Raw genomic sequence first — 15,692 nt, forward strand, 5'->3', positions numbered from 1 at the left:
AATAATACTTACAAGCAAGCAAGAAATGACGTTCATACAGTCAAAAAATTTTCACTGACTATTTGTAGCACAGAAATAAGAATTCTCAACCATGGTATTTATAATAACTCTAATATAGTTATCTCAGGTGGGTATTGCATAATATTTAAATATGCTCATAGGCCAGTAATGATCATGTGCACATAATGATTTTTAAATGTTTACTTAATTTTAGATTAACTCACCTTTTTGGGTTCTTCCTTTTCACCATCCTTTTTTTTCTCTTTTTCTTTTTTTGTCTTCTCTTCCTTTATATTTTCTTTCTTGCTCTTTTTATCTTCTTCTTTTCCACTTTCAGCTTTTCCTTTATCTTTTTCTTTCTTTATGTCTTTATCATATTTCATTTTCATTACTTTTAGGGCCCGGTGAAAAAACTGCTTCTTTAAAAGCCTTTGGGAAAAACAGGTATGGCATTACACTCCCAATATAGATATAGACCAAAAAGCAAAAATATCAAGACCTGAATAAAATAAGCAAAGGAAGACATAAATTAGCAAACATAAGAGAAATTACAACTAGTATGCCCGTGAAAAAGTAGTCAGCGATACCACTAAATCAAAAAACTTTACAGTCAATTATATAAAAGTTGTCAAAACTCAGTGATATTCAATATAATTTTCATTTTTAATGATGTAACTTAATTATAAAAGAGATTATAGGTTTGAGATTATCCGTATAAAGACTCTTTCTGGGTTCATTTAGAGTAATCAAGACTCAGCTTCACTTTATGTTAAGTCTCAAATGCAAGAGCTGACATAATAAAGAATGGAGAAAATAAACAGTTTAAGAAATGTTAACAGATTAAAAGTGATGATTTGATTGATCCAAATAATGTCTTTTCAGCTCTCTTCATGTTCTTTTTTCTCCAAGAACTTTACAATTCAGTCTGCCACTGTAATGATTATCTTCAATTAAGTAATGATTAAATATACTAAGGTGAGATTTTTGGACTCTTTCTGAAAAGGACTTGCACAGCATCAAATTGAAAAATGTGCAATATATTTGGCAAAACATGATGCATTCCTGATTTCACTACTTTCTCTCTAAATAGATTGTTCTTCTCTTTTTAGCAGTTATTATTATATTTCATATTCTCACCTTAGGGCCTTCACACCAGCTGTTCCCTTTCCTTAGAATGTTCTTCCCCCAAATAAGCATGTCCTTTTGTTTCATTCCCTCACTTTCTTCATTTTCTCTCAACCACAACTACTCTGTTTAAAACCTAAGCCCACCTTCCCATTCTCTCGTTTCCTGTTATCCTATCCATAGCACTTATCTTCTAACTCACTATATAATTTGTTATAGTTGTTTGCTCCTTCACTAGACGGTAAACTTCTTAAGAGAGAGATCCTTGCTTTATTCATTTTTTATCTTACCCCAAATTAAGTCAACCTTGCTTGGTAGTTTCTCTTTAACCTTATAATCCTACTCAAGAAACTGGGTTGCCCTTATTTTTGTCATCTAAAAGTCACTTTTTCAAATCTCATGTTCTAGTTTCAGAATTCCTGACTGGTTTCTTCATTCCTGCTTTGATAGTGTACAACTACCACAATACGATCTAGAAGCTAGGTCTCACCACCACCACTGGTGCCTGCTAATGGTGACTATCTAGCTACCTTTCTACTTACACCTCACTGGTGCCTGCTCCAGCACATTGCAGCACTTTTTAACTAGATGCTTTCTTCCTGCCCAGATAACCACTTCTTTTTGTCATTGTGTTCAGTCCCCTGAAGCACCTGTGTTTTACCTGCCTGGCTGGGCTTCCATCTGCTCCCCAATTAGGTCCAGCCTATGAGCACTTCCACAAAGCTAATTTCTAGGTTTCCTCATTTGGCCCATACTACTTATTCAGAAGACCTATTTTTAAATTCTGCAAATATGATTGTGCATATAATTGTGCAAATGTTCAAAGTGCCCCCTAAAATACTAATCGTATCTGCTATGAATACATATACATATATAAACAAACAAGAATCTGAAATGAGACCTTAATGATTAACTACTTAGGAGTACAAAGTGGGATTTAAGAATAGTAGTGGGGGCCGGGCGCGGTGGCTCAAGCCTGTAATCCCAGCACTTTGGGAGGCGGAGACGGGCGGATCACGAGGTCAGGAGATCGAGACCATCCTGGCTAACACTGTGAAACCCCGTCTCTACTAAAACATACAAAAAACTAGCCGGGCGAGGTGGCGGGCACCTGTAGTCCCAGCTACTCGGGAGGCTGAGGCAGGAGAATGGCGTAAACCCGGGAGGCAGAGCTTGCAGTGAGCTGAGATCCGGCCACTGCACTCCAGCCCCGGCGACAGAGTGAGACTCCGTCTCAAAAAAAAAAAAAAAAAAAAAGAATAGTAGTGGGATATTTGAAAATGAATTGCAGTCCTGTAGTTTTTACTCTTCTTCAGAATGTCTTACAAAAAAATCTGCAATGAAAATATATTCTACTTTTCTTTGTGCACTTATGTGATTTCCAGATTTCCTATCAGGAACCACTACAAATGAAAATAAAAATACATCCTGTTTATCATATGTTAATTGAAAAACCAGCATTTTATAATGCAGTTCATATACATGTCCACATATTAAGAGTACATGTGTACACATACAGGTACCTGAAGCATATATTCTCAAATGGTAATGGGGCTATCTATGAAGCAACATTATTAGTAATTTGGATTTTCTTCTAAATCATTTGCAACATTTCCCATTTTCTTAAATTTACTTTATTGGAAAAAATTATTCTTAATAAAGAAATAATTTTAAAAACAAACAATGCAACTTTAGTAGAAAAAAGCCTTTTCCGCCAGGCGTGGTGGCTCACGCCTGTAATCCCAGCACTTTGGGAGGCTGAGGCGGGTGGATCACAAGGTCAGGAGATCGAGACCATCCTGGCTAACACGGTGAAATCCCATTTCTACTAAAAATACAAAAAATTAGCCGGGCGTGGTGGTGGGTGCCTGTAGTCCCAGGACAATGGTGTGAACCTGGGTGGCGGAGCTTGCAGTGAGCCGAGATCGCGCCACTGCACTCCAGCCTGGTGACAGAGCAAGACTCCATCTCAAAAAAAAAAAAAAAAGAAAAAAGTCTTTTCCCTGATGAGTAGATACAGAAGGCAATAGAAACAGCAGGATCATCTGCTTCTGTCAACTTTCCTGCACTGCTGCCCACCCCCATGAAAGAAAACTAGACTATTAACTTTCAGTTAAATTGTGTTGAAAATAATTTCACAATTAGGTCAAAAGGTGAGACTGACATTAACATCTGTATAATATCAGAGCCTCCATTTGGCTTTAAACACATGGTATAGAACACATTACTAACATAAAGCTCTCTGACATTTTTACAGAACTACTCAAACTTTCCTATCTTGGTGTGTTCTATGCCCTTTGCTTGGAATGAATTTCCTTTATTCTCTTGTTTGTTGGGTAATCACCTATTTATGTTTCAAAATTTACTTAAAACATTTTCTTTGTGATGTCATTCTTCGTAGTTTCACCATCTCTCTCTTCCTTATAGAACACACCCATTGTAATTAGTTATAAATCTTCCCTAACAGATCAGAGGATGTTCTGATGTAGGGACCAAGTCACAGTCATGATTGTATTCCTGGAGCCTAGAATATTTGTTGAGTAAGTGGTTTTAAAACAGCTCTAAAAAGTTTTAAAAATTGCTTCTGTATTTTTTCCCCTCAACTCCATCTTTTTTCAGATTTAACAAACATTTATTAAATGCCAGACATGTTGGGGACTTTCACCAATGTGGCAAAGGTGGGTTTTTATTAAGTGCTCACACTGTGGTAATTGTTATGGAGTTACAATAAAGTATAAAACAGTCTTACAATTGTTTTCAGATTTAGCTGGGAGGAGATTTAAAAAAAAATAACACATATGTAGCAATTCTAAAATAGTAAGGGCCAAACTGGGAGGTACTAATGTGATAAACTCAGACCTTTAGATACAAAGGCTGATGAAGGCTGGAGGGCCTCGGGAAGAGTACATGGTAGAGGAAGGACTTGAGGGATTTGTTTGTGATTTTGAGAGGCACATGGGACAGAGGAAAGAGAACCATTTAGGCAAAGTGGCAAGTTATCATAGGAGTAAGACCAGAAGAGAAGATGAGTGTGGCATGTGCACAAGACCGAGGACGACATAACTGGATTGGGGGTCAGCGATACAAAGTCTTGTGGAGACTTAACCTAATATGTATGAGTTCATTCATGATATAGCCCATAAAAAGGTATAGATCACATTAGAAAAGATTGTTTTATCATCCTACATTTTCCTATTTTGTTTTTCCTCAGACTCCCTCATGCCACTTAGCTGCTTCAGAAAAACTGACAGTATTGGAGGATGCCAGAAAGAGAAAAAAAGAAACTGGACAAGAGTCCCTTTGTGATTTTGTCTGCTACTGGGCAGCAACTCATGAGGACTGGCCAACAAGACTCTACGGTTGTGTAAGAAGTGGCTCTGGAGACCTTAAAGTTATGCTACTCTCATTTATTTTAGTGCAGAAAGGACTCAATCTGACGTCAGTGGGAAGAGCATATACAATGAAAATCGAGTATCTTTGGACACTCTCCGTACTCAGGTCTTTCGAGCTTTTCAAATAACAAAGTACCAAGGCTCCTAAAAAGCCAAAAAATGTGGATTCACACTGGCCACTCTACTCAGAGATTTGGGCTTACAGATCTAATAGCTCCATTAAATGCATCTTCATTTTGTTGGAGGAGACAGTATTTGTATTTTTAGTAGAGACAGGGTTTCACTGTGTTAGCCAGGATGGTCTCCATCTCCTGACCTCGTGATCCGCCTGCCTCAGTCTCCCAAAGTGCTAGGATTACAGGCGTGAGCTACTGCGCCCGGCCGAAACCTATTGTTTCTAAAAGGTCTGTTAGTAACCTCTAGTCTTTGGCAACTAAGAATTTTAAGAAATATTCAATAATTCTTTGACTTGACAGCTTAAGAAACCAGGTGGTGAAATAGTGGTTTTTAAGAGGGTTCTTAGGTGGCTGATACTTTAGGTGCCATTAAATAAAATATTAGTACACATTAAATAATCTAAAATCCCCAAAGATAAGCTTTAGTGTTATGAAAACAAAATTTAGTTAACATATATTAAGAAAATGCTTAGTATTAAGTAAACCAAGAAAAAAAGAAAAAAATGGAAAGAAAAACCAGCATACTTCTTTCCAAAAGGAAGGTGACTTTATCTTTTAGGTAAACCACTCACCATCAAAAGTTTTTTCAAAACAGAAAAAAATCTATTACGAAAAATATATGATACATTACTGAATTAGCTGTATTTCATCTTGAAATTCTCAGAAAAAGACAAGGTAGATGTTGCAGCTGCCTTGATTTTAGAATACTACATTAGCAAACACTGAACCAAATAGGAAAGGGTATGCTGCTTATGGCTCAGAGTGCAGGCACTAAAAAAATAGCGGTAACACAGCTAATAGGAATTCCTGCAAGTTTTGAAAAAAAGACTCCCCAACCAATTTGCTCTATAAAAGAAAGAACTTCCTTTTCTACTGTAGGCACTGGTATATGATTTTTGTTGCTGACCCTTCAGTAGGGCTCACAAATATATAAAAGTAATAAAACATAAATAAAAATTATATACAGTTAAAAGTATAATACTCTAATACCAAACACATTTCCAAAGGTACTAAAGAAATCAGGTTACATGTGAAAACTATATTTGAGTTATGTTGTAGTATCACTACTTTTAATGATGTAAGGAGCTTCAGAACTACGAATAAAATTTAAAATTATTATGTTATTCTTCACTAAGAAATAAACAGTACCTGTTACAGTAGTCAACCACAGACTCCCTGGTTGTAAATAAAGCTTCCTCTCCTTTCTTGGCCTTTGCCCACTTTGAATCCAAAAGACAATCCACTGCTTTTGAAGCTGAAGAAAAAATTCATTATTTAAATTTAGTATACATGGGAATTTACGTCTATCTAAATAATATTTTACAAAGTGAAATTTCAACACTCTGGCAACAAAAAAGAAAACCAAACTCAACAGAAAATTAAATCTAACATGATCATGATTAATAGTTCCCCAAAACCTCAACTTGTGAAATATATTAAGTATCTTTTAAAAGTAATGTTGGGAAATAATGGCATTCAGAAATATCAACTAAAGCAAGATAAATTAATGGGGAAATATTCAAAAATTTAAAATATCTGTATGTAACTATCACTCTTATTAATCACAAGGATATGTAGATAAACCAAAATATTCTCTGCTCCCTGCAAGTAATAAAAATTCTCATCAAGTTTTATTTACTCTAATACACTGAGGAAGAAGCTCTGTCAACAATCTACTGCTGTCACAAGAAACAGCTAAACATACTATCTGAAGAGATTAGCATATCTACTTTTTTAAAGTTGTAATGAATGTCAAATCATTAATAACACTAAAGAGAGAGACAATAAAGGAATTTTCCTCTCTACTGGCAATTTAGTTTTTTTTTTCTTCTAAGAGACAGGTTCTTGCTCTGTCACCCAGGCTGGAGTACAGTGGTGGGATCATAGTTAACTTCAGCCTCTAACTCCTGGGCTCAAGCCATCCTCTCACTTCAGAGGCACATGCCATCATACTCATCTAATTTTTTTTTGCAGAGATGGGGGTCTCACTGTGTTGCATAGGCTGGTCTTGAACTCCTGGCCTCAAGTAATCCTCTTGCCTTGGCTTCCCAAAGTGTTGGGACTATAGGTGTGAGCCACGACACCCAGCTGCAATTCACTTTTAATTGATGAGAAAGGCAAACTCAACCCCTACTTAGAAGCTCTGGTGTTATAAATGACATCAGCTTATAATGACATTGTTCGGGGGAAAAAAGCCAAAGCTCTTAGTTCCAAGTACACATACTATCTAAACAAAAGGTAGTATTTTAAAACACTGAAAATAAATCCTATTTAAAAAAATTTCCAACAATAGTTATTAGAAAACATGTTTTTTTAATTATAGACATTTTCAATCATAAAAGGAAAGAACAGAATAATCAACTGCCATATGCCCATCACCAGAACAATCACATTTGGAAAGCACTTTTAAAACTTCTACATATCCCAAATGTAGGTTAACTTCACAAGATATGTACACTAATATGATTTTACTGATATAATCCTACCAATAAAATAATCAACCCGGTGACCCATCATATTGGTGGACTTTGTTGGACAGTTGAATCGAAGATACTTGGCCACAGCCTTCTCTTCTTTAGATGGTTCACCAACTTCCTGCAACATATGAATATTAATTTAGTATAATCATTTACTTGAGAAATCCACGCGCTGAAGAATAATTTACAAATCTATTTTATGAATCTTTTCAAGTGGAGTACAGGCTTTGCTTTCAAGCTTTCCCTGGAGCAGAACTGATAATGTGTTCAAAAGACAAAATGGAGATTTAAAGAAACTACATTTTTCAAATATAAGTTGATAGAGGCAAAGCCTTTCTGCTTCTCGGCTTCGACTATGAGGCATTTGAGTTGTTTTTTCCACAATGATAACTACTTTGTACCAGCTCACTTTCATTCTTATATGGTCTTTTTTTTTTTTTTTTTTGAGATGGAGTCTTACTCTGGCACCCAGGCTGGAGTGCAGTGGTGCGATCTAAGTTCACTGCAACCTCTGCCTCCTGAGTTCAAGCAATTCTCCCGCCTCAGCCTCCTGAGTAGCTGGGATTACAGGTGCCTGCCACCATGTCCACCTAATTTTTGTAGTTTTAGTAGTGACAGGGTTTCGCCAGGTGATCTTGAACTTCTGACCTCAAGTGATCTGCTGGCCTCAGCGTCCCAAAGTGCTGGGATTACAGGCATGAGCCACCGCTGCTCGCCTATAGTCTCTTTTTATAAGCCACAAGGCAGTAATTAAAAAGATAAGATGTTGCCAGTAGTGAGTACCCAAATGTCAAAGTAAGTAGAAACAAATGTCATAAATAAATGTTAAAATAACAGCCAAAGATAGGTACCCTGAACAATGGACAACAGATTGCAGGAGGAGTTCTCAAATTAATCAATGACAGCTGCCCCAGTGTGGTAGCCATAAGAACTACTGAGACAATGACAATTTGTATTCTCTTTGCTTTCCCACTGTGGTTGCAGATACCAGACACTCCTGGGACTGTCTTTCTCCTCTTCTCCAGTAAGGATGAGGCAAAAATAAAAAATGCAAAAAGAGATATTACTATCTCATTTGAAGAAGTGATTAACAGAAGTGCACTGACAAAGAGTCATTTTGGAAAGGCTGTTTTAGTCCTTCTCTGCTTTCTTTCTTCTGTACCTTTTCCCAAATTTTCTATTATTTTCTTTATTGTTTCTCATTCCCTATCTTCCCTGTATTCCCTTTCATTCTGAAGTTCTTTGACAATTCCTCCTGTGAACTTATTTTCCCTGCTCACGTACTGAAGACAATGAAGGCTGTCTATCTTTGTATACATCTTATGTATAAACTTTCAAAAGTTGTCTTATTGCTGTAAGCTACTGAAACAAATGCACTGTTCCTAATTACTGTCTTTAATTACATGCTTAAGCATAATACACAGAACATTCAATATTTCCAGCAACATATAATCTAAATGTGAATGATTTCAGGAAGGTCTGCTTCTTTAAAGAATAAAATGCCAAATAATAGTAAAAAATTATCTGGCAAGAATCTAAGATGCCAAGAATTAATGCTAAACACAGTTGTTTCAAGCGAAAAAAATCTAATGATGCAAAATAGAAAAAAGAATCTATCCAACTTATCTATGTCAGGTTTTTCCAAAGTTAAGATAAGTCTGAATTCAGTTACGTTTGAGGAAAATAAAGAACAATCAACAAACGTTTAATTTTATCCCAAAAAGGAATAATGTGTTAGATGAAGTGGAGGTTTGTGTTTTGGTTACTGAGTCTCCTGGCAGCTACTTCTCTCATTTCTTCCTTTGTATTTCCCAAGTCCTCTACTTCCAGTAGCCAATTACCTGTGTAAGATCATACCAGGTATACAATTTCTACAGTCTGCAACTACCAGCTGTGGGCTATTTGTGGAAATAAAAATTAAAAGCCCAAACCACTCAACCCAAAAGAAGACTACTGTAAAAATCAAGTATTTATGAAATTAAAACTTTTATATATGAAAATATGTGTCACAAAAAGTAGAATCTTCTTTTTTTGTTTGTTTGGTTTTTTTGAGACACAGTCTTGCGCTGTCGCCCAGGTTGGAGTACAATGGTGCTATCTCAGCTCACTGCAACCTCCACCTCCTGGGTTCAAGTGATTCTCGTGCCTTAGCCTCCCGAGTAGCTGGGATTACAGGTGCCCACCACCATATCTGGCTAATTTTTTGTAGAGATGGGATTTTACCACGTTGGCCAGGCTGGTCTCGAATTCCTGACCTAGGTGATCTGCATGCTTCAGCCTCCCAAAGTGCCACGATTACAGGCATGAGCCACCACACCCAGCCAAAAAGTAGAATCTTAAAAAATGGCAAATTAAAAATTTAACACTCTAAGTTCAGGAACATCTACAAGATTCATAACAATTTATTTGAGGTCTGACTGCAAAATATACTTTCTGATATAATAAAAGGTAAAAATTCCTCATTAAAATTTTTGAAACCATACTAAAATATATTAATATATGTTGGTATCAGGTATATTAAATGGTAATATTTAATTCTGTTTATAAAATACACTACACTTCGCAGAGCCTCAATTAGTAAATAATATTCTATATATCCATACATCTGAAAAAGTAATACTATAAAAGTTGAAAATACTACTATAAATGGTTTATAAAAACCAATTCTATTATATAATCACACCACACGTGCTCAATTTTTTCCTCATCTGATACATCTGTTGTCAACTTAAAGCTGATCTAATTAAATAACTTGTTACTGGGAGGTGCTTGATTAAAAATTGTGGGGGAGAAGTCTGAATAAACGTGACCTGTTCTTTCGGACTTACAGAGTACTTACCCTATCATCTCTGGATGCTACAGTTAACAGCATAGATGTGCAAGACATGATATGTACACTCTATTACATAACTATTAGAAGCAGTAATTTTTATTTCACGAAAAGAGAGGCAGAAAAAATATTTTTGAAATACACGAAGTAGGATGGGTGGGGTGGCTCATGCCTGTTATCCCAGTACTTTGGGAGGCTGGGGCAGGCAGACTGCTTGAGCCCAGAAGACCAGGCTTGAGACCAGCCTGGGCAACATGGTGAAACTCCTTCTCTACTAAAAAAAAAAAAAAAAGAAAAAAAGAAAAAAAGAAAAAGGTGGTGCACATGTGTCGTTCCAGCTACTCAGGAGGCTGAGGTAGGAAGACCATCTGAGCCCTGGGAGGTTGAGGCTGCAGTGAACCAAGATCATGCCACTGCACTCCAGCCTTGGCAACAAAGTAAAAGCACACAAAGTAGGAGTGAGATTATCAATGTGGACAGGAACACTGGAAGAGGAAGCTAAATTTTGAAAGATGAACCAGTTTTGGGTAAATTGATTGAAAAGCCATAAATATTGTGGCTGAGAATGATACAAAATTGGCTGTAGTAGAGACAAGCTAGGAAGTATTGGCAGATTAAGTGTGTAAAAGTAGAATAAAGAGTCATCAAGGTAGGTGAGGAAATTTCTACTTTATCCTGTAAGCAGGAGAAAGACCACTAGTAGTTTCTGAATAGGACATAATTAGAAAAATGATTTAGACATGATTTTGGTGGCTGTGCGTAGGATGAACTGGAAAAAAATGCATAAGGCAGGGAAACGGATGGAAGACTACTGTAATATCCAAGTAAATTGTGGTGTGATACCAGATTATAAGTGGGAAAGAAATGTAGATATTTGAAACATTTCAAATGTAGAACAGATACAACTCAATGATAAAGGATAAACAAAATGGCTAGGTAAAGATGTCAGATTTCTAACTTTATCAACAGAAAGGAACTTTGGGAGGAAGGTAATTGTAGAGAAAGACCATATCAAATTTAGGCATGTTACATATATACTCATACTAACACTACTATTCCTGAATACAGACATAAATATACTAATCTACTTACTGCTGCTAGAGGCATCACATGTAAAATCTGATTAAATATTAGGATACATAAAAATTGAGAATTACATATTATGCAATAGGGAATCTGATATGTATGCACAAAATTAAAAAATCTCATTTTAACAATTAATTTCAAGTTCACCAAACTCTTCCAAAACTGCATCCTGTCCTTTGTAAAGGCACTACCAAGTGGCAATGAAAGGAAGAGAAAACACGGACTTGGATAATCTCTCCCAACTAGACATAGAATTAACTTGTTTATTGATACTTTCTTTTTTTTTTTTTTTTTTTTTTTTGAGACGGAGTCTTGCTCTGCCACCCAGGCTGGAGTGCAGTGGCCGGATCTCAGCTCACTGCAAGCTCCGCCTCCCGGGTTTACGCCATTCTCCTGCCTCAGCCTCCCGAGTAGCTGGGACTACAGGCGCCCGCCTCGTCGCCCGGCTAGTTTTTTGTATTTTTAAGTAGAGACAGGGTTTCACCGTATTAGCCAGGATGGTCTCGATCTCCTGACCTCGTGATCCGCCCGTCTCGGCCTCCCAAAGTGCTGGGATTACAGGCTTGAGCCACCGCGCCCGGCCGATACTTTCTTAAAGTATTGCAATTTATTAACTTATGATAACTTATCCATATTGTAGACTGCCTTCAATGCAACAATATAGTTTGTACCATTGCTTGGGCTTTGAAACCAGGAAGACCAATTGCTGTAGAAGAGTACCATGAGAGGCAGGGCTCAGCGGCTCATCCCTATAATCCCACCACTTTGGGAAGCCGAGGTGGGCTGCCTGAGACCAGGAGTTTAAGACCAGCCTGGGTAACAAAGTGATACTCCATCTCTACAAAAACTTTAAAAAAATTAGCTAGGTGAGGTGGTGCACACCTGTAGCCCCAGCTAGTTGGGAGGTTGCAGCCAGAGGATCACTTGAGCCCAGGAGTTTGAGTCTCTAGTGAGCTATGATGCCATCACTGCATTCCAGCCTGGGCACCAGAGTGAGACCTTGTCTCTTTAAAAAAAAAAAAAAAAAAAAAAAAGATAAGAAAAAAGACTACCATGAGAACATGAACGGATAGTTGGGATTACAAGCACAAGCCACCACATCCAACATGCATGGAGTCTTCACTTTCACTGTTCTCCTGATGCAGCATAAGGGGGTACAAAAGTTTTACCTTCTTTCTGTTTATACGTTGGAACACAGTACCTCCCCTCTTTTTCTTTTGATGTAAACAGAATATTTTTATAACTTTCCTAGAAGACTTCTAACAAAGTGAAGGCCTTTTGGGAACAGTAGCACCCACTAATAAAGAGAAACCAACCCATCAATCTTCAAATGAATGGAGAGAACTTCTTAGTTCAATGAATGAACACAACTGTCTTAAAATGAGGAAGCTAAGAGTCAATAAATTTAGGCTGGACCGCTTTTCCTTTCTTTGCACCCAATACCAATACTTTGGGTGTTGTAACTTAAAATCCGAAATTATTTAAATTGGAAGTTTGGTTAGAACACTCTTACAAAATTCTTTAATAAATACTATGTTTTACTTTAAAATACAGCAACACTAAAATACTATGATAAAATAGAGTTTGCCATTTCTAAGTTATTTTAGTCAATATTTAACCTTTTTGAGAAAAAAATAAAAGATCAAGAGTAAATATGCCACGGGCATCAATCTTACAGAATTTGTGATACAGAGGAACTTTTAAAAATTACTACATCCAATAAAAATTAGCTTAGCTGATCTGTCAACCATGAACTGAGCAAAAAAGAAAAAGGCTTGGTTCAAGCAGCATAAAATATTTGTGAAAAATACAAATAGTAGTTTAACAATAAAATCTAAAAGATGGAGGGGACCTTAATCATTAGTAACACAGTGTGCTATACAAATAAAGCTGTACAAGAGTATCTAGACAACAGCAGTGCCCTCCTGTAATAGCTCCAACTCCCTTCTATTGTATTCTTTCCTTAGCAATGGGTTTGCTAAACTGCAAAACCCTCCATTAAGTCTTTGGGGGGAGTTTTCTGATTTAGGACTGGCTTCCTGAGTTCCTTCTCTTCAGAATATTCGGAGTCAGACATCAGACCTGTATAGCTGGCTATATAGTCCTAAATTTTCTCTTTTCTTCCCTTGTCCTGAAATTAAGCATATAAGCCCATAATATGCTAAGGTTTTATTGCTTGCCAGGAAGACAGATGGGTGCAACAACAATAAGTAATGGAGGGTTATAAAAGTTCTAAGAATTAGCCATTTAAATGTCTCAAAACTCAACTGGATATTTTACATATAAGCAGAATACTGAATGGGACGATCCTCTTTAGCAAGGACAAATCATGTTGTCTTTACATTGTACAATTCAATAATAAAGAAGTCAGGATTAAAGTATTTCAGAGCAACTTATTTTTTATCTATTGTGACATGGAAAGAGTATTCAGTTGGGAATCAGAAGACCTGGTCTAAATCTGGTTTTACTATCTTGATTGATGATCCTGGATTAAGTCACAAAACCTCACTGGACCTCAGTTTATCTGAAAAACGAGGGTGTTGGGTAAGATCAGGAAGCTGTAGGATCACTACTCTGCTTTCATGTAAGACTGAATTCCTGAAAAAGGCTTCCAAACAAACCGTACTAGATCCTTTTAAACTCTAAAATTTCTTGATACCAGGATTGTAAATCAACTACTGGTATGCAGCAGCACATTGTTCATCTATATGTAGTTACTGTATGAGTACATGTAGCTCACTTCTGGTTTTCAGTGACCAGTAATGTGAGTCCAAGAAGGAAATGTGACAACAGTCCTCTTGCTAGAAACTTCAGTGGGACACGAGAATCTGAAATTACACTGAATTACACAGAAAAAGCAAATTAGCTACTTTTTGTTTTAAACCCTGAACTTATCGGTTTGTATCAAACATTTCTCCCCAATGTGCAAACTACAATTAAAGATCACTGAATCACTAAACGTAAACATCTTTCTGAACATAAAACACCAAGCAACAAATGACAGAAACTCGGCTGATATTACAGACTTTTTTGCCTAAAAATTCCACAACAGGATCTTTTTTGTATGTTAAACTCTGAACTTTTCATTACATTTGATCTTTTTATCACAAGTGATTATAGAGCTTCTGATTATCTGGAAAGATAAAACTGAGGTATTTTCTAGGCTAGTATATTTTCATAAGTGTCTTAGGCTGCATAAAAGCAGTACTCTAAGATCTCTCACAAACATTTTACACAGCCATGTAGAAAATTTCAAGGACAGAAAAATAAATGTCACTTAATTTTGTGTATGCCAAGTAGGTTTTTAATAATTGATCCTCAAATAATAGAAAGTAAACAGCTATACTCTACATAACTCCCAACCTAACAGTTTATTTACTGAATTGAGGGTTGCTAATCTTTCTTCAGTATATCAAAGAGTACTTAACAAAAAACAAAATAACAATCCAATCTAAATCCTTCATCCTGGGTAAGGAGTAGAATAGAAGGGAGGGGTTATGTGCCAAATACTTTTAATAACTTTTAATAAATAAGTGGACTCACCTATTATTTTCACAGCAACCATAAAGTTTTTCTTTTTTCTTTTTTTCTTTTTTGAGGTAAATATCCCTTCTTACACATGCAGAAAGTGAGGTAAAAATTAACTTGCTCAAAGTTACTCAGCCAATAATTGGTGGAGCTGGGGTACAAACAGGCAGTCTGGCTCAAGTTTGAGCTCTCTGCCACTGTCACATTACTCCACAGCCTCTGTTTAATATAAGATCACAACTAAAATAAGAGCAGCTATTCAAAAGGTGAATTATATAACCCTTACAACAATATTAAAAAGCAACTGGAATTGTAAAACAATGTGTATTGAAGGGCATAAAATTGTGCTGTCAAGTGTAAATCTAAGAAGTTCTGTAAGTACAAATCTGACAGACAATTTCAATACACAATCTAATAAAATATTGTATGCCCACGTCAGAGGAATAACACTAACTCTTGAAAGATTAAGAACAGTATAATTAGAAACTTCTACTGATCTTAAGACCTAGTCTGATCTGTCTGAACTTGAAATCTGCCTCTTTCTAATTCCCTTCCGTACCCTATTCGGAACTACTTTATTTCTGCCAAATTCCAAAATTCCAAATTTATTGATCACGTGTGTCTTTTTCACAGCACTTAAAAAGTTTCCAGAAGAACTTTAACTTGTATAGCTCAAAACACCTGTAGTGTAGGCCAATAAATCGATAAGCTTGAAAAAAAAAACAAAAAACAAAAAGACGGGATAAAATGGAAGAAAAAATCATTCTAAGCAATGAAATAGGAACAGAAAGGCAATGATGAGTGTAACAATTTATGATTATAGTAACAATTTACTACATGTGATCAATTTATGAGGCCTTATGAAGGTTTCTCAGCACATCAGCTGATGAGACGACTAATAAATATCCTGAGTCCAAGATGTTCTACATAATTAATCCTCTTGGCAAAGAACAAGAACCAGGGAAAATCCCAAGGAAGAAATGCACAAATGACATGCATGTGGAGTGAGGCAGGGATGTTATGTAGGTTACTACGAGGATGACACACTGGCATGTGAAGGGTTTCTGGGCGCCACCAG

The 15,692-nt window shown here is 36.5% G+C and overlaps 1 protein-coding gene across 1 annotated transcript in view; it reads right to left on the reverse strand.

Moving 5' to 3' along the window:
- The window catches only part of SEC62 (SEC62 homolog, preprotein translocation factor), a 30,610-nt gene that overhangs the window by 14,126 nt on the left and 792 nt on the right, over window positions 1-15,692 (reverse strand). Inside the window, exons 2-4 of the mRNA XM_010382755.2 lie at window positions 7,180-7,288; window positions 5,843-5,948; window positions 225-429 (exon numbers count right to left, since the gene is read on the reverse strand). Of these exons, the coding sequence (XP_010381057.1) occupies window positions 225-429; window positions 5,843-5,948; window positions 7,180-7,288 (420 nt within the window). The remainder of the gene's footprint in view (window positions 1-224; window positions 430-5,842; window positions 5,949-7,179; window positions 7,289-15,692) is intronic.

The sequence above is a fragment of the Rhinopithecus roxellana genome, chromosome 1 (assembly GCF_007565055.1).
Source record: "Rhinopithecus roxellana isolate Shanxi Qingling chromosome 1, ASM756505v1, whole genome shotgun sequence".
Lineage (NCBI taxonomy): Eukaryota > Metazoa > Chordata > Mammalia > Primates > Cercopithecidae > Rhinopithecus > Rhinopithecus roxellana.